At 23.2% G+C, this 23,059-nt stretch overlaps 3 protein-coding genes across 3 annotated transcripts in view; all 3 read right to left on the bottom strand.

Moving 5' to 3' along the window:
• Positions 1-1,097: 1,097 nt before the first annotated feature.
• LOC128953272 (uncharacterized) lies at positions 1,098-2,781 on the bottom strand. The gene is made up of 5 exons (XM_054298750.1): positions 2,703-2,781; positions 2,544-2,625; positions 2,347-2,453; positions 1,522-1,769; positions 1,098-1,211 (listed from the first exon to the last, which is right to left on the bottom strand). Exons 2-5 carry the CDS (start codon positions 2,561-2,563, stop codon positions 1,107-1,109), a joined length of 480 nt encoding a protein of 159 aa, XP_054154725.1. The 5' UTR covers positions 2,564-2,625; positions 2,703-2,781; the 3' UTR covers positions 1,098-1,106.
• A 3,144-nt stretch (positions 2,782-5,925) lies between these two features.
• LOC128953357 (glucose dehydrogenase [FAD, quinone]-like) lies at positions 5,926-9,312 on the bottom strand. The gene is made up of 5 exons (XM_054298840.1): positions 8,835-9,312; positions 7,746-8,324; positions 7,074-7,364; positions 6,455-6,603; positions 5,926-6,423 (listed from the first exon to the last, which is right to left on the bottom strand). The coding sequence occupies exons 1-5, from the start codon at positions 9,310-9,312 to the stop codon at positions 5,926-5,928; spliced, it is 1,995 nt and encodes a 664-aa protein (XP_054154815.1).
• Positions 9,313-13,979: 4,667 nt separating this feature from the next.
• The window catches only part of LOC128953358 (homeotic protein empty spiracles-like), a 31,919-nt gene continuing 22,839 nt past the window's right edge, over positions 13,980-23,059 (bottom strand). The window contains exons 3-4 of the mRNA XM_054298841.1: positions 14,091-14,466; positions 13,980-14,002 (exon numbers count right to left, since the gene is read on the bottom strand). Of these exons, the coding sequence (XP_054154816.1) occupies positions 13,980-14,002; positions 14,091-14,466 (399 nt within the window). The remainder of the gene's footprint in view (positions 14,003-14,090; positions 14,467-23,059) is intronic.

The raw sequence follows: 23,059 nt of genomic DNA on the forward strand, positions 1-23,059 counted from the left end.
TAAGATAGTTTAAATATATATTTGAGTTATTACGGTATTATTTCATATATAAATTAAAAAATATTATTTTCTTAATTAGTGACATAATTGATGCCCATTTTGATCGATAGATGTATTGTTTATATTATTTGTTATAATTTATCCGTCCGTTAAAAGGTTGATATATCATATATATATATATAGTATTAATACTGTATTAAATGTCTTTTAATTCAATCATTCAATTAAAATATTGTTATATTTTATTAGTAGTATTACTACTGTATTATATATACATAGACTCTCTCTCTCTCTCTCTCTCTCTCTCTCTCTCTCTCACTGTATGTTTGATAACAACAACTACTACTACTGTACTCTACTGTATATGTGTTTAGTGTAAACAGTGTTTACTGTATGGGGTTTAACAGTATGTAGTGTATTGTACTATATATTCCCATAATATATATATATATATATATATATATATATCTCTTTCTTAAAAATATTTTTCTTAATTTTAATTATAACTTATACTATATTTTATAAGATTATTATTATTTTAATTTTTTTAAAAAAATATTTTCAATTAAAATAAATATAATAATAATTATTTAATAATTTTTTTTTTGAGGAGAATATTATACCATTATATATGAATGTTTGAAATAAATTGACAAACAGTGTATCAGAAAAACATATATATAGTATACCTAGATATATGAAATTAGTATTTATATGTATACATACGTATGGGTTGTCATAATAAGCTCCGCCCTATCATAGCATTAATCATTCAAACATTGAACGCATGTACTCTATTGTACATTACATAGTACAGTATGATACTGTATAATAATAATAATAATATTAGTATTAATTTTTGTACTTTTCTATATAGAGTATAAACTATTGGAATCCTATGGAAAGTTTATGACAATAAAAAGTACCAAAACATGCATTCAAAAAATTTTAAATAGTAATTATAGATATTAATAATAAAATATTGAACACTTTATTTTTTAATTATTTTTTTAAAAAGTTAGCTTGCTATATTTTTTTTGTTTGTTTAGTTAATTAAATTTTAAATAAACATAATTTTTATTTATTTTATTAACTAGGATATATAATTATTTAGTAAATGTTCCGTTAAACATTGCGCATGATAAACTATTACCAGGAGTAGGATCGCCAGTTGTCTGGTGGACCAAATCGATATTCATTAGAAATGGGTTCTATGTTTCAACAAAAAAATAAAAACAAACATTAATTTAATTGAATTAATTTATTTAAAAAAAAAATAAAAATTATTTATTTTCCAGTGTTTAATAAATAACTTATTGTATAAAAATAAAACTTCAATATAATTTAAATTTACTGGTAATAGGAAAAAAACTGATTACTAACTGAAATATTGCTAATTATTAATAATAATACTAAAAATAATATTATTATTAATTAAAAAAAAAATAATGTTAACTTACTAACAGTGTATTAGTAATAATAGTTAATTTTTTTTTAAATTTTAAAAATTAATAAACTTACAATTTTTTCAATATCCATTACGTAGAACGTAAATCTAGCTTGTACAGTTGTATCATGTTCAATCAATGGTTTTGTCTGATTAGTTGATTTACGTTGGTCAATATCCAAAATTTTCCTAGTTGGATCCAAGCCACTGACTAGACTAGTGTTGCCATCCACATAAAATGATTTTGAACCGTTATACAGTTTAAAATGTTCATAATATGTCAATGCTACTTTTAGATTATCAGATTGTCCAATGTCGATAGCTATTAAATGTTATATATATACWGTATATATATATATTAAAAATATAGTAAAGTAAAAATAAAGTATATATTATCATATATTAATTAATTTTTTAAAAATGATTTTATGTAAGCGTGTATGTACTGTATGTGTGTATGTATGTACTGTGTATGTGTGTATGTACTGTATGTGTGTGTGTGTGTGTGTGTATGTATGTATATATATATATATATATATATATATATATATATATGTATGTATGTATGTATGTATGTTTGTATGTATGTTTGTATGTATGTTTGTATGTGTATGTGTATGTGTATGTGTGTGTATGTGTATGTGTATGTGTATGTGTATGTGTATGTGTATGTGTATGTGTATGTTTGTGTGTGTGTGTGTGTATGTGTATGTGTATATATATATATATGTGTRTGTGTATGTGTATGTGTAGTCTATAAAAATAATTTTTACAATTTAATGTTACAATTAAAAATTAATGCCTAAATTTGCCTAAATAACAGAATAATATTTTTTATAATGTAGTTCATATATATATAACAATTAATTATTAATATGTAAAATATTGAAAAAACATACGCAATTTAAATCTAAAGTTAAACGTAACATTATGGCCAACTTTTAGTGGACACATATTAATACTATTGACGCCACAGTAGTCAACAATTTTGTGTGTCTGTATATTACTAAAAAATTTTTTAGTTTTTTAATAAAAAATATTAAAAAATTAAAATTTAATTAATATTATAAGTTAAAAAATAAAATATATTACTTACGTTAGTGTTATATTTTCCATAATAAATGTACCATCGTCAATTAGTGTCCAATTAAGTTCAAATGGATTTTCAGTATTGTTATCTAATTTTTTAAAAAAAAACATTTTAATTATTAGTTTTTTTAAAAAATATAATTAATTAATTATACAGGGTACTTACATGTTAAACATTCATTTAGATCAACATTGGCATAAATTTGTATGCTTAAAAATGTTATCAGGGTTAAACAAATTAAAATTGATCTAGCAAATTGCATGATATTTTTTTTAAAAAATAAATAAAATAATAAATATTTATTTTTAAAAACTTTTTTGTTATTTGTTTGTGTTTTTTTGTTGTTAATTTTAATATATTGTTAATTTATTAAATTATTAATAGTCTATATATATATATAAATAATTTTTTGATAAGATTTAATCATTTTTATTAAAAATAAAACATATGTTTTTATTCACATTTAATTTACTGGTATTATATTTTTTATTTGTTGTTGTTTAATACATGTAATATACTTTAGATATCATATAAAACATATTATCGATAAATTAGAAATATAATTATAAGTGATAATATACAGTAATTATAATTAAGGTATAAATATTAATAATAATAATAATCATATTTTAATAAAATACATTATATACAGTATATATATATATATATAATAACATTTCTATTTGATTATTGTTAGATTACAATTTAATACAATGATATTGTAATTTATATTTAATATATTTTATTGTTAATACATTATCAAAAAAATAAGATATACTTTATATATATAATATACAGTATTGTATTTATTTTAGTTATCTTAATCCTATTAATTTATATATACAGTATATATTCAATATATATATATATCTATTATATTATATGTAATTTTCCATATAATTTTTAATGATAAACTTTAAAAATAATTTTCTAACTAAAATCATAAATATTATTCAAAGTAAATATTGTATTATATTTTGAAATCAATATGAAATTATATTGATATTTATAAAGATATTTATGGAAAACTTGATTCAATGTAATCATTATTATTATTATTATTAAACTTAATCTACTTATAAGTTATAGATAAATAATTGGTTTATTTTTTGGTTATAAAATTTATATCAGATTAATTTATACAGTTTACTATATATATATATATATATATATATATTAGAAACAAAATATAATAATAATAATAATAAATTATTTATTTTATTTGCAATAGTTATTAGAAATACATATTAGAAACAGTAAATTGTTTTTTTAAATATTTACAATAATCTAATCATTAAATAATAATTATTATTATTTACATTATATCATTAAATTTATTGTATATATTGAATATCATATATTTATAAAATATAACATATGATATGTCAACCTATTAAAGAATGAATTTATTTTAATACAAAATATATAAAATACAAATATCAACCAAAATGGACATCAATAATGTCACTAAATATAATGATTATAAATTTATAACATTATACCGTAAGACTCTAAATAAATAACCTTACTATTAGTAAAGTACAGTATTAGTATTAGTATTAGTACTATTTGTATATAATATATCAATATTCAATAATTGTATTATCAAAAAATAATAATACATTATCGTAATACCAAAAATAAGATTACCAAAAATAATACCGTAATACCAAAAATAATACCGTATTACCAAAAATAATACCGTATTACAAAAATAATACCGTATTACCAAAAATAATGTAATACCAAAAATAATTATTATTACCAAAAATAATACCGTAATACCAAAAATAATCTACCAAAAATAATCTTTCACTATTAATTCCCAAATTTTATATATATATAGAAATATATATTCATATAAGTATATATATATCATATAATTTTTTTAATTTTCTCATACCATAAATAAGATTAATTTTAGGTACAAGGTATAATATAATTACATATATAATTAATAATGTAACACGGTATTTCTATGGGAAGACGGTACATATTTAAAACAATATTTATATAGGACGGTACTTATTTAAAATACAAAATTTCTATGGAAACATGGTATTTCGATATAAAATTTGGGAATTAGGTAAAGGTGTTGGAAAGATTGTATTTTTGGTAGTACTGTATTTTGTAATAAGGTATTAAATACATTATTTTTGATAATACGGTATTATTTTTGGTATTATATTTTTGATATTTTTTATACGGTATTATTATTTATGGAAATTACGGTATTATTTTTGATTCGGTATTATTTTTGGTATTGTATTATTTTTGGTATTACGGTATTATTTTTGGTAATACGGTATTATTTTTGGTATTACGGTATTATTCTTGGTAATACGGTATTATTTTTGGTATTACGGTATTATATAGTATTATTTTTGGTATAGTATTATAATATATTATTGGTTTATTTTTTTGGTATTATTTTTGGTAATACGGTATTATTTTTTATACGGTATTATTTTTGGTAATACGGTATTATTTTTTATACAGTATTATTCTTGGAATATATATATATTAGAATACGGTATTATTTTTGGTAATAATATATAATACGGTATTAAAATTATTATTTTTGGTAATACGGTATTATTTTTGGTAATACGGTATTATTTTTGGTAATACGGTATTATTTTTGTAATACGGTAAATTTTGTAGTGTATGTTATTGTTATATAGAGGTCATTAATGTGATGTAATAAGGTATATAACAATTTGTAAATAATTTATTATTTGTTGTCATAATTTATATTAATAACTTGTCATTCAATCGTTTTGTGATCCATTCCTTAATTAAAATAATCAAATGACTAAATAATTATAAAGTAAATCAAAATCATAATAATAGTCATTGTTTTCTTAGTTAATATATTTATTGATATATATTGTTATAAAAAAATTAAAAATTAATTAATTATTTGTTAATTTAATTGTAATTATTTTTTAAAATTACTATTGTTTACGTTCTTAATATTGTTATAGGTAGTCACAATTGTGTTATATATATATATGATTATAATTGAGAGGCCATATAAATATTAATGAGATATTAATCACAAAAATTGATTAACAAATTATCAAAAAATCAATTGTTTAATAAACTCATTCCTTATTAGGCTTATTCTTTAATAGGTTGACATTACATATAGTATATGATATACTATATATATATATTATCATATATTTGATTTAAAATAAAAAAAAACTACAATAAAAACATAATTATACTAATAATAATTTACACAATAATTTTTAAAAAAAATATAAATATATCATATATTAAATTAAAAAAAAAATTATTTAAAAAAAACTATAATAATAATAATAATAATAACACTATTTTAATTAATACTATTGTATAGTACTGTTTAACAGTAGTTAGTTTATTGTATGGGAAGCTCCGGTAGTCGGGCAATAATAGCCGCACTCATCGGCGGTCGCATTGGTCGCAACAGTCGGCGACCACCACCGGCGATCAAATCGGCTGCACGTTCGGCAACGGCAACAATGGCTGATACAGGATTACCGCTAACGGGTTCGGGAAAAATGGATGCATCGACAACCCGTAGTCGGCGGACACCCAAAACACGGAGCTCGGGGTCGACAACAGCTGACCGGTTGGCCGCTGTTGAAGCCATTTTGCACGTACCTATCGGATGATAGATATTGCCGGTAAATGTCTGGGCCATACATTGCAAGTATTTATCGGAATAGATGGGCAACTGATCCTGACATTGCGGGAATACCGTTTGAATGGGACGGCAACCATAACGTTTCAATTCAGGTGATTGGCGGCATATTTTCAGCGCCCATTTCATACCCTCGACAAGCACCTGTAGATCGTTGGTACCGGGTGCATAGAAATTAGGATCAATCACTGGCTGGTCATTGTAGCCATCCGGAACGCAATCGTATAGTTCCCCGGGATTTCGGTCGCAATAGTGTCGGTATTATAAAAAATGTTTGTCTAGTTATGTAGGGTTTAAATACTGATTGCCATAGCTGATCGTCTACCCGGAGCATATGTCGACCTACCAGTCCATAGTCGCTGGCAATGGTAGCTAAAAGGGAGGGTATGGGTTGGTTGTTTGGTAGAGATAATAGATAAATAAATAAAATAATTAATTAATTAATTAATTAATTAAATTCTAATATATTTTACAACATATTGTATATAATTATTTTTTAAAAATTATTCTTTAATTAATTAATGTTTATTTTTGTTGTTATTATTTTGAATCTAATTATTTCATAAATATTATTATTTTTTAAAAGAAAAAAACTAATTTTTTTTATAAATATTAAATAAATATTTTAATATAAGAAAAAAATCAAAATAAATGTAAGTAAACATTTGCATAATAATAATTATTATTATTAATTACTATTATTTATATTAAATTTTTGTTTAAACTAATAGAAATTATTTTTCTAAAAATAAAAGTTTAATTTAAATTATTAATAGTTTATGTTATTTATTTTTTTAATTTAATTATTATTAATTTATTTTATTTTTTTTAATTTCACTAACCGGGCGACACCTGTAGCTGAATATCGGGCCAGTCTTTACGTTTATCGGCATATTTTGTATTAACAAAAGCCATCGCTTCCACTAAACTATTGGCCAAATTGTTGCGCTTATGTATGTAATACTGGAGAAACTCCAGTGGCGTAGACTCGCGTATGAAATCCCAGGTTACCGACGATTGATTTACCGTAAACATCATATAGTTGGCCACATGTTCGGCCAGATTGTCGCCAACKGGTAAATYGGACAGGCATTTGATTCCCATTTTTTCCAAATGATCCCGGTGCCCAATGCCTATTTATTTAATAATACATTTTTAATAAATAAATAAAATATTTTTTAATTTACTGGTTATTTTATTATACAAATTTATAATCAATCTATTTATATAATAGTTAATTAAGGTTATTATTATTATTATTAACAATAATTATTTTATATAATAGTTATTTATCATTAATATAACTTTTTTTTAAATGTACATGATAAATATTAATAAAAATTATTATTATTGAAAATAATATAGTTTTGTGTGTGTGTGTGTGTGTGTGTGTGTGTGTGTGTGTATAAATTAAAACATATTTAAAACAATATTATTAATTATTATACTGTTTTATTATGCAATGAAATACGGTATCATAATTGTTCAAAAAACATAATAATAATAATAAATACCTGAAAGCATCAGCACTTTGGGCGACATAACAGCGCCGGCCGACAGTATAACCTCACCACCACCACCACCAGCACCGGGTGTTAGACTAACCTTAAATTTGTTACCCCATCTAATATACTCGACTCCAGTAGCCGACACTTGTTGTTTGTTGTCGTTGTCAGTATCAAACAGTATCCGACTAACTAGACTATTGGTTAGTATATGTAGATTAGGCCGATCCTTGGCTATCGGTTCCAGATAGGCCTTAGCCATCGATAAACGGCTACCGTTACGTATGGTATGCTGTGGTAGTTCAAACACTGTCTGCCGTGGACCGGTAGTCGACGATCCAATCGGATAGCCAACTGAGGGACCTGAGTCTCTGAATGCTATGGATACTGGTTCACTGTAGGTAGGTGTGGATACAGTTACCGGGCCACCGCGTCCATGATACCCGCTGGCCACTAGCTCGGGGTCCTGATTGTCCTCGGATTTGATAAAATATGGAAACAGGTCGGCCCACGACCAGCCCCGGGCTTCGTTATACTTAACCCACGAGTCGTCATAATCGCGGGGCGATCCGCGCGAGTATACCATACCTATGGAGGGATGGGGTATAGTGGGTGTGTTTATGTGTGTGTGTGTGTGACAAAAAATATAATTGAAAATTAATTTATAATTATAATTATTTGTTTTTATTTGTTGCTAATATAGATATTAATTACATACTGTATATAAATAATAGTAATAGTATTTATCAATTATAATAATATGCATTACATATTTATATTGTAGTATTTTTATTAAATATTATAATACTAATTTAGTTTCTCTATACTATATAATAAATGTTATAAATATAAATTTTTTAATTAATTAAATAAGTAAATAAAATTTTTATTAAAAAAATAATAAATGGTTTGGTGTTATAATATTTATTAATAATATTAAAAAAATTTAATTTGTATTTAATCTGTATATTATTGTAATTCATAAATACTATTACTATTATTTATATACAGTATGTAATTAATATCTAATTAATTAATTTTCAATAATATACTGTATAAATAATGTAGATTATTATAATTGTAACCAAACACACCTACCGTTCAATACGGACGTACCGCCCATACACTTGCCCCGTGGCCACGGTGTTGAATTGTTGACCAAACCTCKACCCGACCGKTGCTGTGGTTCGCTAKWAAAATGCCAGTCCATGTCGGGTATCAGCTGACCTAACTGGCTGAGTCGGGGTATGTCGGTTACAATATTTTCGGTCGTACCCGCTTCCAGTAGCAGCACACKTATGCTTAGGTTTTCCGATAGTCGGCCGGCCAGTACCGAACCGGCAGTACCGGCACCTATGACTATATAGTCGTAGGTGTCTAGTGGCTCATGTAGGTTAACATACCCGGAGTGTTTCAATTGTGTCTGGGTTATTGTTAGTATAATACCCGGTATGAAAATACTGTCAACAATATAGGCGGGTATGTTTAGTAGGGTATCAACGATTAGATCGGTTAGTCTAGCAATTAGATTGGGACCTACGGTTAACATTAGGTCAATAAGCTGTTTGAATAACATAGTATAGTATTTACTGTATATATATAATAATAATAATAAGAAGAAAAATTAAAAAATATTTAAAATTAATTAAAATTAAAAAAAATAAAATATAAATTTCAACAAAAAAAATTAATAAAAAACTTTAATTTACAACTTAATTATTTTTGTTCAATAATTTTGTTCAAAATAAATAATAAATTATTAAATAGTTAGCCAAAAAAAAAATTTAAAAAATTATTATTAATATTATTTTTGTATAAAAGTGTAGGAAAACATATTTTTTATTATATAAASAAAAAAAATAATAATTTGTATTATATATCAAATGTTATCCTAGTTTTTGAGGTTTAGTTTTAGTTGATATTATTTTGATAAAAACAATATATATATAATTACACAATTAAAGGTAATAATAATAATAATAATAATAATAATAATAATAATAATAATAATAATAATAATAATAATAATAATAAAACTAATCGTGATGATACTAAATGTGTTAAATAAGTTCAACAATTTTTTTTTAAAAATAATTTATATAAATATTCTAGAATTTAATATATATTTATTAAAAAAATTATATAATTCAAATAATAATATTTATATAAATTTCCGATGATTTTATTTAAATTATAAAACATTTTTATTTTATTTTTTTTTATATAATTAATGATACAATTTACAATAAACAAACACAAAAAAACACAAAATTTATTATTATATAAAAAAAACATTAAAAATAATAATAAATTTGGTTGAAAAATTGATTATTCAATTTTATTAAAGAACAAATTTAATTAATTTAATATTATTAATTATTATCATTATTATAAATATTTATTAATAATTATTATTAATTAATATTAATAATAATAATTATTAATTAATATTAATAATAATAATTATTAATTAATTAAAATAATTATTATTAATTAATTAATTAATAATTATTATTCACCAGCAGCATCGACTACTAGCATAACAATATTGCGTGGATCGGGAAACGTACCAGTGTCCAACATTGAATAAACTAGTAGACCATTGACGGTAACTTCAAAACTATATGCCCGACCCGGCTGTCCCTTTACCCGGACGTTCCTCAATCGTCCACGTATTGCTTGTTCCAGTTCCCGATATTTTTGTTCATAACCTCCCAGACAATAGTATTCAATGTCCACACATACGACACTCATATTTAAAAAAAAAATTTAAAATAATAATTTTTTAATTTTAAACTTAAGATCAATTTATCGATTAATTTTTATAGTTTACAATTTAAATATTTTACAATTTAGTACATATTATTACTGTATACTTGTTTACAGTATAAATATTATGATTATATTGCATGTTATGTAAGCTATATTTGGTTATTAGTCTAAAAATAAATAATTTATATATATATATATGTATGTATATCAATGTGTGTGTTTGTAACTGTATATACAGTATATATATATATAAATATATATTTGTTTGTTGTATGTGTTTATATATGAGAGTTATATATAGTATTTATATACTGTTATATAAAAACACACATTTATTATACACTAATAAATAATTTACATAAATATTATGAATCGTTTCCAAAAAAAAACTAGATAATTGTTATTTTTAATTAATTAATTAATTAATTAAAAATGTTTTTAAAAACAAACAAACAAAAATGTCTTTTAATTTCAATTAATTTAATAAATATTATATATATATATATATATTTAATGATAAACCAATATTTTGATTTTGATATTTAAATCAAAAAGTATTTAAATTAGAAAATATTTTTTTTTGTAATTGTATTTATACTTTAATGTTGAAACACTAGATGGCGTTAGTATATTCAGTATATATTTACAGTATTTTAAATATTTATAATTTATAATTTATAATAAAACAGTAACTTATAATATATATATATATATATATATATAATTAACAAAAAATTGTTTATCTAAAAATTAAAAAATTTATAAGATTTTTACAAAAAAAAATATTTATTAGTAAAATTAAATTATTATTGATAGTTTACAAAATAGTCTAAATATTAAATTATATTTATATATATTTATGAGTGTATGTGTGTGTAGGTGTATGTGTATGTGTATGTGTATGTGTATGTGTATGTGTATGTGTATGTGTATGTGTATGTGTATGTGTATGTGTATGTGTGTATGTGTGTATGTGTGTATGTGTATGTGTATGTGTATGTGTGTATGTGTGTATGTGTGTATGTGTGTATGTGTGTATGTGTGTATGTGTGTATGTGTGTATGTGTGTATGTGTGTATGTGTGTATGTGTGTATGTGTGTATGTGTGTATGTGTGTATGTGTGTATGTGTGTATGTGTGTATGTGTGTATGTGTGTATGTGTGTATGTGTGTGTGTGTATGTGTGTATGTGTGTATGTGTGTATGTGTGTATGTGTGTGTGTGTGTGTATGTGTGTATGTGTGTATGTGTGTATGTGTGTATGTGTGTGTGTGTATGTGTGTATGTGTGTGTGTGTGTATGTGTGTATGTGTGTGTGTGTTGTGTGTGTATGTGTGTGTGTGTATGTGTGTATGTGTGTATGTGTGTGTATGTGTGTATGTGTGTATGTGTGTATGTGTGTGTGTGTATGTGTGTATGTGTGTATGTGTGTATGTGTGTGTGTGTGTATGTGTGTATGTGTGTATGTGTGTATGTGTGTGTGTATGTGTGTATGTGTATGTGTATGTGTATGTGTGTATGTGTATGTGTATGTGTATGTATTTATGTGTGTGTCTATGTATTTATGTATGTGTGTGTGTCATTGTGAATTTTAACAAACATTTATATGAATGAAAATGTACATAGGTACAACTATATATATRTATATATGTATCCACAAAATAAAAGTGTAACAATTGTATACTTAAACATAAAAGTACATTGATTATTATTATTATTAAACTTAAACATTTCCTGTTAATAGAAATATATGAAAGTTTTAACTAATAATAATAATAATAATAGAAAATTAAATCAAGTAAACCAACAAAATTTATTTTTTGTTTGTTTTTTTCTCACAATTTTTTTTTCACTCACTATTGATGTCAAGTTTTGATTGTTTAGAGAGAGAGAGAGAGAGAGAGAGAGAGAGAGAGAGAGAGAGAGAGAGAGAGTTATAATATATTTTTTCAACAATAAATGTCAAACAAATTGATTGACAAGTGTTTAGTGAGAGTTATTGGACAGTTAGGCGTCAATTTAGGGTATGTTTAGGTATGAATTGACATACAATTGTTGGGTCAGTTACCCCATTGGGCACCAGTATTTAAATATATATATATTTTACTTAATTTTTTTGATGAGAAAAATAAATTTTCTCATATTATTCAACAAATATAGTAAAAAAAAATTAATCAATAATTCAATAATTTATTTATTTTAGTAAATTATTATCATTATTATATAATACAGTATTTTGTTTGTTGAAAGATATAAATGATTGAAAATTTTTGAAATTTTATTTTTATTTTAAATACATAATTATTATTTATAATTTAATTCAAAAAAAAAAATTAAATTGTTTGAAATTGTCAAATGTTTTTTTTAAAAAAAATGTATTTTAATATTTATATTAAATAAAAAATATTTTAATGATATAATAATTTAAATAAATGATAATGTGTGCTTATTATTATTATTTTTTTGTTTAAATATATAATGTGATAACAATTATTTGTTTTTCAAAAAAATTTTTTTTTWATATATAATAATAATATTTAAAATGTTTATATAAACACTTGTTTAATATTATTAATATTATTATTATTGCTATTTATACAGATTTTTATTTTTATATATATATATATATATATATATATATATATATAATATTTAATAATAATTGACAACTCATTTAATAATATGTCAATCAAAAAATTATTAAATATTTTTTGTTTAGTATTATTATTATTATTATTGACATACACATAGATATTGTAGATATTTATATTTTGATAGATATATGATATAAACGTTAGTATAATGATTATAATAATAATAAATAAATAATTAATTAGTTGTTTAACAAGCTGTTAGTTTTATATAATAATAATAATAATAATAATAATAATAATAATAATAATAATAATAATAATAATAATAATAATAATAATAATAATAATAATAATAATAATAATAATAATAATAATAATAATCGATAACTAATATAAACTGTCAAAAAAAATTTTGACTTAAAAAATTTAAATTATAATATTATGAATTTTGAAATGTTTAAAAAACATATTGTTATTTTTTACTTATAATAATAATAATAATAAATACTAATTATATTTCATATATTTAAAAAATGATAATTAAGTTTTTTTTTCTAAAAAAAATTGTAATAATCAATGTGTGTATGTATGTATGTATGTGTGTGTGTGTGTGTAGGTTTACAAATGTATATATGTGGGTTTAAATCAAAATAAAAACATACATGTTTATATTATTATGCAAATAATAATAATAATAATCATATATATATAATTAATAWATATATAGACAATTAGTKTATGATATTGATTATGATATTAATTATTAATCATAATATATAGATAGATAGATAGATAGATAGATATAGTTCACAAAAAAAATAATATTATAATTATTAAAATAATAATATTATTAATTGATATTATTATAATAGGGATATTAATACAAATACAAATACATATCTTATATGAAAATCATAAATATATTATACAATCAAATTTCAATCAATCAATCAATTAGCGCCACTATTATTATTATTATGACAATTACCATTGATATTATGATGATTATTATGTAACCTATGATAACTATAACTATTATTATTATTATTATTATTATTATGATTACTATTGTTGATAATATCGGCCGATGATGGTATCGGCGTTTTGTGTCGTCTCTGATGACTCTGGTGTCTCATGACATCCCTATCCCCACCACCAACACCAACACCACCATCGCTATCATTGCCATCAACCATACGATGGTTGACATTATTGTCCAAACAGTCGTCATCATCTATGTCGTCGTCATCGTCGTCGTCGTCGTCGACCTCCCGGTGCTCGCCGTCGCTATCATCGCACGGTTCGCCGTTTTCATCCTTTTGACGCTTATGTTTTGTTCGGCGGTTTTGAAACCAGACTTTAACCTTAAAAATAAAAACAATTATTAAATATATTTAGATATTATTATTATTAAAAAATTATAAAACTTTATGATTTATTCAATAAAACGTTATATAACGTTAATGTATAATATATATATATATATATATATATATAGATATATATATATATAGTAAACAATATATGAATAGTATATATATATATACAGTATACGTATATTAGAAATATATAGAAATAAATAGATATTATATACGGATATATAATAATTGTGAGAAAATAGCCGATAATAACGTCAATAACACACTTGATATTTGAATTAACTATTGAAATATATATATATCGATATATGTATTGAATATACTATACTATTCATAACTACACTTGAATTATAATAGTTGACTTTTTGACAGTAGGTTTCAACACAATAGTAGTGGTGGTAGTAGTGGTGGGTCAGACAGGACAGGGGGGACCCTATTGTGTGTGTGTGTGTGTTTGTRGAGAGGGGCACCCACTTGATATATATATATATATATATATATATATATATATATATATATATATATATATATATATATATATATTGTAAATACAGGCTATAAATATATATACAGTATATATATATATCCATAATTTTTTTGAGGCACCTATACTACTACTACTACTATATTGATAGACCACTTCAGCATAGGGTCTGTCCCTTTTAGATATGCCTATTATGCCTACAATACTGTAAGTATTGTTACAAATATATATATATATATAAATATCAATATATATAAGCGTTTATTCAATATATATATATATCAACAATAGGGAGATTACTACCCCATTGAATATCATATTTATATTTAATATAATATATTTATATACTGTATATATATATGAATTTTTGTACCCACTTTCACAATATGAAAAAAATTATTGCAGATGTCATAGATTTTATCAAATATATAAATAACTATTTTTTTTTGTTTTATAAAATTTACTAAATATTTAATCAAAAAATTAAAAATACTACTAATAATAACAATAAATTAAAATAATTTATAGATACTACTACTACTACTACTACTACTACTACTACTACTACTACTACTACTACTACTACTACTACTACTACTACTACTACTACTACTACTACTACTACTACTACTACTACTACTACTACTACTACTACTACTACTACTACTACTACTACTACTACTACTACTACTACTACTACTACTACTACTACTACTACTACTACTACTACTACTACTACTACTACTACTACTACTACTACTACTACTACTACTACTAATGACAATAATAATAATTATTATTATAAAATTATATAAAATTTATTAATTAATACATATTAATTGTTTATATATACTGTATATAATGAAATAATAAATATAAAATTATATTTTATATTAGTTTAAATTTTGAAAAAAAACTTATTATGATAATAAGCTAGATAAATAAATAAATCAAAAATGTATATAATTTTTATGTGAAAATACTAACTATCATTGTTTTTTGTTGTTGTTGAAAAAAACAACACATTAATATATTTTTAAAAAGGGGTAATAATAATAATAATATTTTAGAAATTACAGTACAATATATACAATATATTCATTAGTRTAATATTGCTAATGATTATTAAAGTCATTAAATATATATATATATATATATATATTTAAATAATATTTCAGTTAAAAAAATCGTTTATTATGTTAATTCAAAACAACAACAACAACAAATACACAAAACAATGTTAAACTAAAAGTTAAATAGTAAAACAAAATATTTAAATACTTTTTTTTGTAATAATTGTTTTTTTACTTTAATTTTAATAGTTGTTTGAAAATTTTTTGAAAAAAATTACTTTCATATAAAAAAATTCAAGGTTTTGYTTAAAAAAAAAAAAGTTTTTACTCTCATAATAATCAGTATTATTATTATTATTATTATTTAAATTTTATTATATATATATATATATATATAATACTAAATAGCAATTGTCATCTCATTATATACACATCATTATAATAACCGCTGCTAATTGTCATTAGTATTATTATTATACTTTATATATATATATATATATATATATATATAAACTTATAKTTTATTATTTTTTTCTCTCAAAACATTAATAATAAGGTATTTTGTGTCTATAGTTGTGTGTATGTGTGTGTGTGTGTRTGTATGTGTGTGTGTGTGTGTGTGTGTGTGTGTGTGTGTRTGTAAACTATACACTTATCACTATAAGTATTAATTAATTATATACTATATATATRTGTGTGTATAATGTTTTAGCATTATATCATATATACACTGGATATACATATTATAATAATACTTGTATTAATTGTTATTATAATTATTATTTAGTAGTAGTGAGTGAATCATAGGATAAGTAATGTATAATTGAATTTTATTTTTTTTKTTGAAAATAATTATTATGTATATCTATATACAKTATATATATATATATATATATAATTCAGAGATAAGAAACAATAAAAATAATAAAATACTTTAATTAATATTTTGTTTCGAGAATTAATAATAATAAAAAATAAATTAATTATAATATATATATATATATATTATAGTAGTATATTATRTGTATATTTACTTTAATTAAATAACTACACAKTGATAAAAATATGATATCATATGATAATTATTTTTAATAATGATTAATAAATTAAAATAATAATACTTAGCAACAATAAAAAAATACATTTAAAAAAATTCACATTGAATTTCAAAAGTTATATATATATATATATTATGTATTAGTTAATTGTAAAAATATTATATATATATATTAACTAATTTATTTGTAATTGTCAAGGATTTAGACTATTATAATGTAAATTTTAAATTTATTATTATTATTATTATATTTTTTCCCTAAAAAAAGTCATGTGTATTAAAATAAATTTTATTAAATTTAAATTATAAATTTAACAATTGTATTATAGAAACAAAAAAAAWTGAATGTCTTTCARTWTTKTTTRTTTGTTAATTTTGAAAAAAAATTCAAATTTAATGTTAATTTGTTAATATATAAAAAAATAATTATAATAAAATATATATACGAAAACAAATTTATTTTTTCATAATTAGTTCAATAATACTAATTATAATAATAGTAATATTAATACTGTAATAACCACACCTAGTGTGCCAATTTTAATTTAATAAATATAATAATAATACAGTATTATAATAATAATATAATAGATTAATTGTTATATATATATGTATATACTGTATATATATATATAAACAAATAATGTTAGAAAAACAAACAAAATAAACTTAATGTTTTAGTTTATTTTTTTTGAAATTTACATATTAATAATTAATTGATTAATAGTATATATCGTAATAGCAATAATAATAATAATAATAATAATAATAAATACCAGATAACCATATTTTTTTAAAAATATTATTAATTATATAATTAATTAACAATGTAAACTTAATAAACCAAATAAAAATATATGTATAAAATTATTAAAAATTTATATATATTTTTTTATTTTGTTTAACCACATAATCGATAATAAATTACAATTTRAAWAATTAATTATCATATTTTKGATTATCTAAATAATTAGCTAAATAAATAAATAAATAATATTTTTAAAAATAAATACTATTTTATTTTTATTTTTTTTTTGATTATAATATCTATCTCATGTGTTGTTATGTGTGTGTAGTAGTAGTAGTAGTAGTAGTAGTAGGATAGCTACCCCCCCCCAAAAAAACAACTTTATGAAAACTATTATTATTATTGAACTAACAGTGAATTTTGTCGGATAATCCATAGGTATATACAGTATATATATATACAGTATAGACTCTATAGTATCGTATCGTATAATACCCTATATTTTTATCTAAATAATCAAATGATTTTTTCATTACTATTAATAATAACATTATTATTACAGTATTATCACTACTATTGTCACCGGAGATTAACACACACACACACACACACACACACACACACACACACACACACACACACACACACACAATATGTGTTTGTTATATCAATATACCGGCGCCTATATGTATGTATGTATGTGTGTGACAAAAATCGGCACTTGGATGTTATCAGCAGCAGCAACAGTAGCAGCGGGTCATAACCTAYGACAACCCCCTYCCCATCTATAACCCCCCCCCCCAACCGATAACAATAACATGGGATATTAGTCGGGTGTTTATAAATTCATGTATATATTCAACGTATATATATTCAATAATCATATATACTTATGACTCTAGGTATACTGTTTTGTTTGTATAGCCTTTTTTTAATAATGTACAACCCGACAACACATCATAGCACAAGTAGTTTTCATAGGACACACCGATTTCAATCAACTATATATATATATATATATATATATCCCAACTAATAATCTCATAGCAAAAATCTCCAACAATAATAATTGTAATAATACTGTACTTATACTTATATTATACATACAKATTGGTCTATAATATCATCAACAGTCATCTATCTACCAGTGCTTTCATTRTGTGTGTGTGTGTGTGTGTGTTATAATAATGGGATAACTGTGCGCAAACACATGTCTATTAAATGATAAAGAAAGAGAGAGAGAGAGAGCACCGRCAGCTTCCCTGAGCTCTCTCTCTCTCTCTCTCTCTCTCTCTCTCTCTCTCTGTCTATGCGCGCACCGTTAGACAACAAAACATACATACAATATATATATATATCACCAATCATTGGTTGCCCCCTCTATCTCACTGCCCTCCCCTCCCCTACCGAAAAATCAACTAAAATTAAATCCTATTTATTTGCCAATTCATAATAGACCGCTAGTTATGGGTAATAATGATTTTATAATGAAATATATATATATATATACAGTATATGTATTGTATATTATTGGATAAATAAAATGCTTATTTGTGTGTTTCCTATATCCATAAGCTATCTACTGTATATATAAAGGCGCCGGTATGGTATATAATCTACATATGCCGGTGCTTATAMTGTATAGATAATGTTTAGATAGACACACAWACACACACCTATATGTATAGATATTACTAATATAATAATCTTGTTAAACATATATATAATATATATGCTAATAATTATTAGTATAATTTATTTTTTCACTATTTTAACTTTTTTTGAATATAAAAAAACTTATATATATATATATATACAGTATATTTAGTACAATATATTGATATATATATAATGTATTATATTATACATACTTTAAGTTATAATGTTTTAAAATTTAGTTATAAAAAAAGTAAATTACAGTATATTATAACAAAAACAGCAAATTGTAAACTTTTTTTTATGTATTCATATTTGTATATATTTTTTAAATATTTTTAAAAAATAAAAAATTTATGTACAAAAAAATAAGCAAAAAAACTTGACTTGAGTTTTGACAGTTTCGCCATAAAGTATTGATATTTTTGATTTGATGTTGATTTGTGTTTAAAAAGGTTTGTAATGTCAAACACAAAGSTTTGTATGTTTGGCTAAACTTTTTATGTATGGGCTATAGTTTTGTGTGTGTGACACACATACATACATACATACATACACACACACACACACACAAACACACACACACATACATACATATATATATACATACACACACACACACACACACACACACACACACACACACACACACACACACACACATACACACACACACACACATACACACACACACACACATACATACATATATATATATATACACACACACACACACACACACACACACATACATATATATATATATATATATATATATATATATACATATACACACACAATAGGGTATACAAATCACATTGCATTTTGTGTGTTGTGTGTGTAAATCAATGACTAAACTATTGATACATTTTTGTTATATGGGTATATATATATTATATATATATATATACTATTGACTCTCTCTCTCTCTCTCTCACACACTCACACACACACWCACACACTCTCWCACACACACACACTTCAATGTTATTCAAACTATCATTTKCCATGACATTAGTTGGGGGTTGTAAATTCATTGTATTGACATTGATATATATATATATATATATATATATATAGTATATATATAAATAAATATATTATTTTTCAAAAATCAATGTTTTGTTGTTTGTTTTATCTTTTAATTCAATTTAAAAAAAACTTTTAGTAAAAACTATTTGTATTATTATTATTAAACTAAAATCTAAATAAATTAGAGTCAAATTATATATTGTATATATTTAATTGAAAAAATTATTATAAATTTAAAAAACTATACTATAAACTAGTGTATACACAATATACATGGATATGGATATAGTATATAAATCTAACAGTGCCCAAAATGTGTCCATACATGTGCCATACATTGACAACATTAGTTATCCAATGACATGGKATAACAATTGGTTARACTGAGAGAGAGAGAGAGAGAGAGAGAGAGAGAGAGAGAGAGAGAGTAGTGTATAAGTTATATAGGATTTAGTGATTAGTCTATTATATTGTTTGATGGGTTTTTGTGTCACACAATCAACTATACTGTATAGTAGTAGAGATACATACTGTACATACAATTAGCTTACTGTCCATACATTTACAATATACTGTATCTATATAATAGWCAGTAGTGGGGGCCCACACACACACACACACACACACACACACACCATAACTAACCACACAATCAAAATCACAAAACTATAAATACAAGTACAAAACAAATCCCAATATACAGTATATATATATATAATAACACACAAGAGAGGCGGCGCCCGACACTACACAACAAGATATACAGTATATATATATATATATTATTTATTATTATAGTATTATAAAGTATATGATTGCTTATGTATGTATAACTCACAACAACAGTGACAATTGCACCGTAAAAATAGTTAGTTATTTTTGCGGTTTTTCTTAATATACATGTGTATAGATAGCATAATAAGTTCAATTGGGAAGGGGGGGGAATAGATAGCAATAGGGAGCGGGTAGGGATAGGTAGGGACAAGTAATAGTCTATCAAACAATTTACTTTTAACACATACATACATACACACACATATAGACACACATACTATATAGACATATTCAGGACTATTAAAAATAACAATTTATTTAAACTGCCAGTCCTATGCCTCCTCCCTGTCCTCTCTCTCTCTCTCTCTCTCTCTCTTTCTAACAAATAATATAAATAAAACCTATCACTTGGGGTACTTACTGTGTGTGTGTGTGTGTGTGTGTAATACATATGTGTAAAACTAGTCACTAAAAATTTGTTAGCCGACACATGCATACAAATATATCTATCTAACTATCTATCTATCTATCTATCTAACTGAGCTTAATATCTAACTGAGCTTAACCTATGCTCTATTGTATATGTGTGACATTAGACATATATATATATATATACTGTATATACAGACCGATAGTTAGTTAGGTTAGGTTTTTGTTGTTGCTTTAGTCAAAACGTCAAACTAACACCACATATAAAGATCTACCGGTGCTCTCTCTCTCTCTCTCTCTCTCTCTCTCTCTCTCTCTCTCTCTCTCTCTTTCTTAAAGTTAGTGTCCCACTGGTTGGGCACCGGTATTATAATAAAGTACTTTACTATATAGACTGTATAGTATTTATTTGCTCACTCTATGTCTATAGTTTTTTTTTTTTTTTTTGATTAAGACATGTAAGACATGTGTTATACACCTATTTCTCTCTCTCTCTCTCTCTCTCTCTCTCTCTCTCTATTGAAAATCAATTGACAACAACAATACCAATTCATTGCTCTCTCTCTCTCTCTCTCACTGTTTGATGTGAATAATGATATCATATACTATAAGTTATATTGAATATCTATATACAGTATATATATACCACTGTTTGGGCATTACCTGTCAGTTCCCAACATATACAGTATATTAAATTGTAAACTGCAGTATATATTCAATATATATATATATATATCTTATAAATACAGGACAGTCGGTATATATTATTATTATTTTCTTTTTGCTGTCAAGTTTATAGACTCCATGTGCCGCTCGATATAATACCTTTCCTCGACTTGAGTGTATATAACTTCACACACACACACACACACACACACACACACACAATATATATAACCACTCAATTCAATAGATAGATTCTCTCTCTCTCTCTCTCTCTCTCTCTCTCTCTCTCTCTCTCTCTCTCTCTCTCTCTCTCTCTCTCTCTCTCTCTCTCTCTCTCTCTCTCTCTCTCTCTCTCTCTCTAACTATAAATATGTTAACAATATGTATGTCAATTAAAATGCTAATGAATAATGACACAAATATCAAGTGGGTGAGTGAGTGAGTGTGTTATTGTATGCTCATATAGATATTATAGAAGCGCACTGGTAGTTTATTAAAAATTATTTAGTATATACCTGTATATACTGTAGAGTATAATAGTATAATAGACTACAAACTATATAAACTTTTATATAATGTTTGTGAAAAAATAAATAAATTAAATAAACTTTAATTATAACTATAGCTAAAAAATAATTTAAATTTAAATAAAATTTTTA

The sequence above is a fragment of the Oppia nitens genome, unplaced genomic scaffold (assembly GCF_028296485.1).
Source record: "Oppia nitens isolate AA-2021 unplaced genomic scaffold, nextdenovo-longstitch-racon4-pilon3 scaffold21_pilon_pilon_pilon, whole genome shotgun sequence".
Taxonomy (NCBI): Eukaryota; Metazoa; Arthropoda; class Arachnida; order Sarcoptiformes; family Oppiidae; genus Oppia; species Oppia nitens.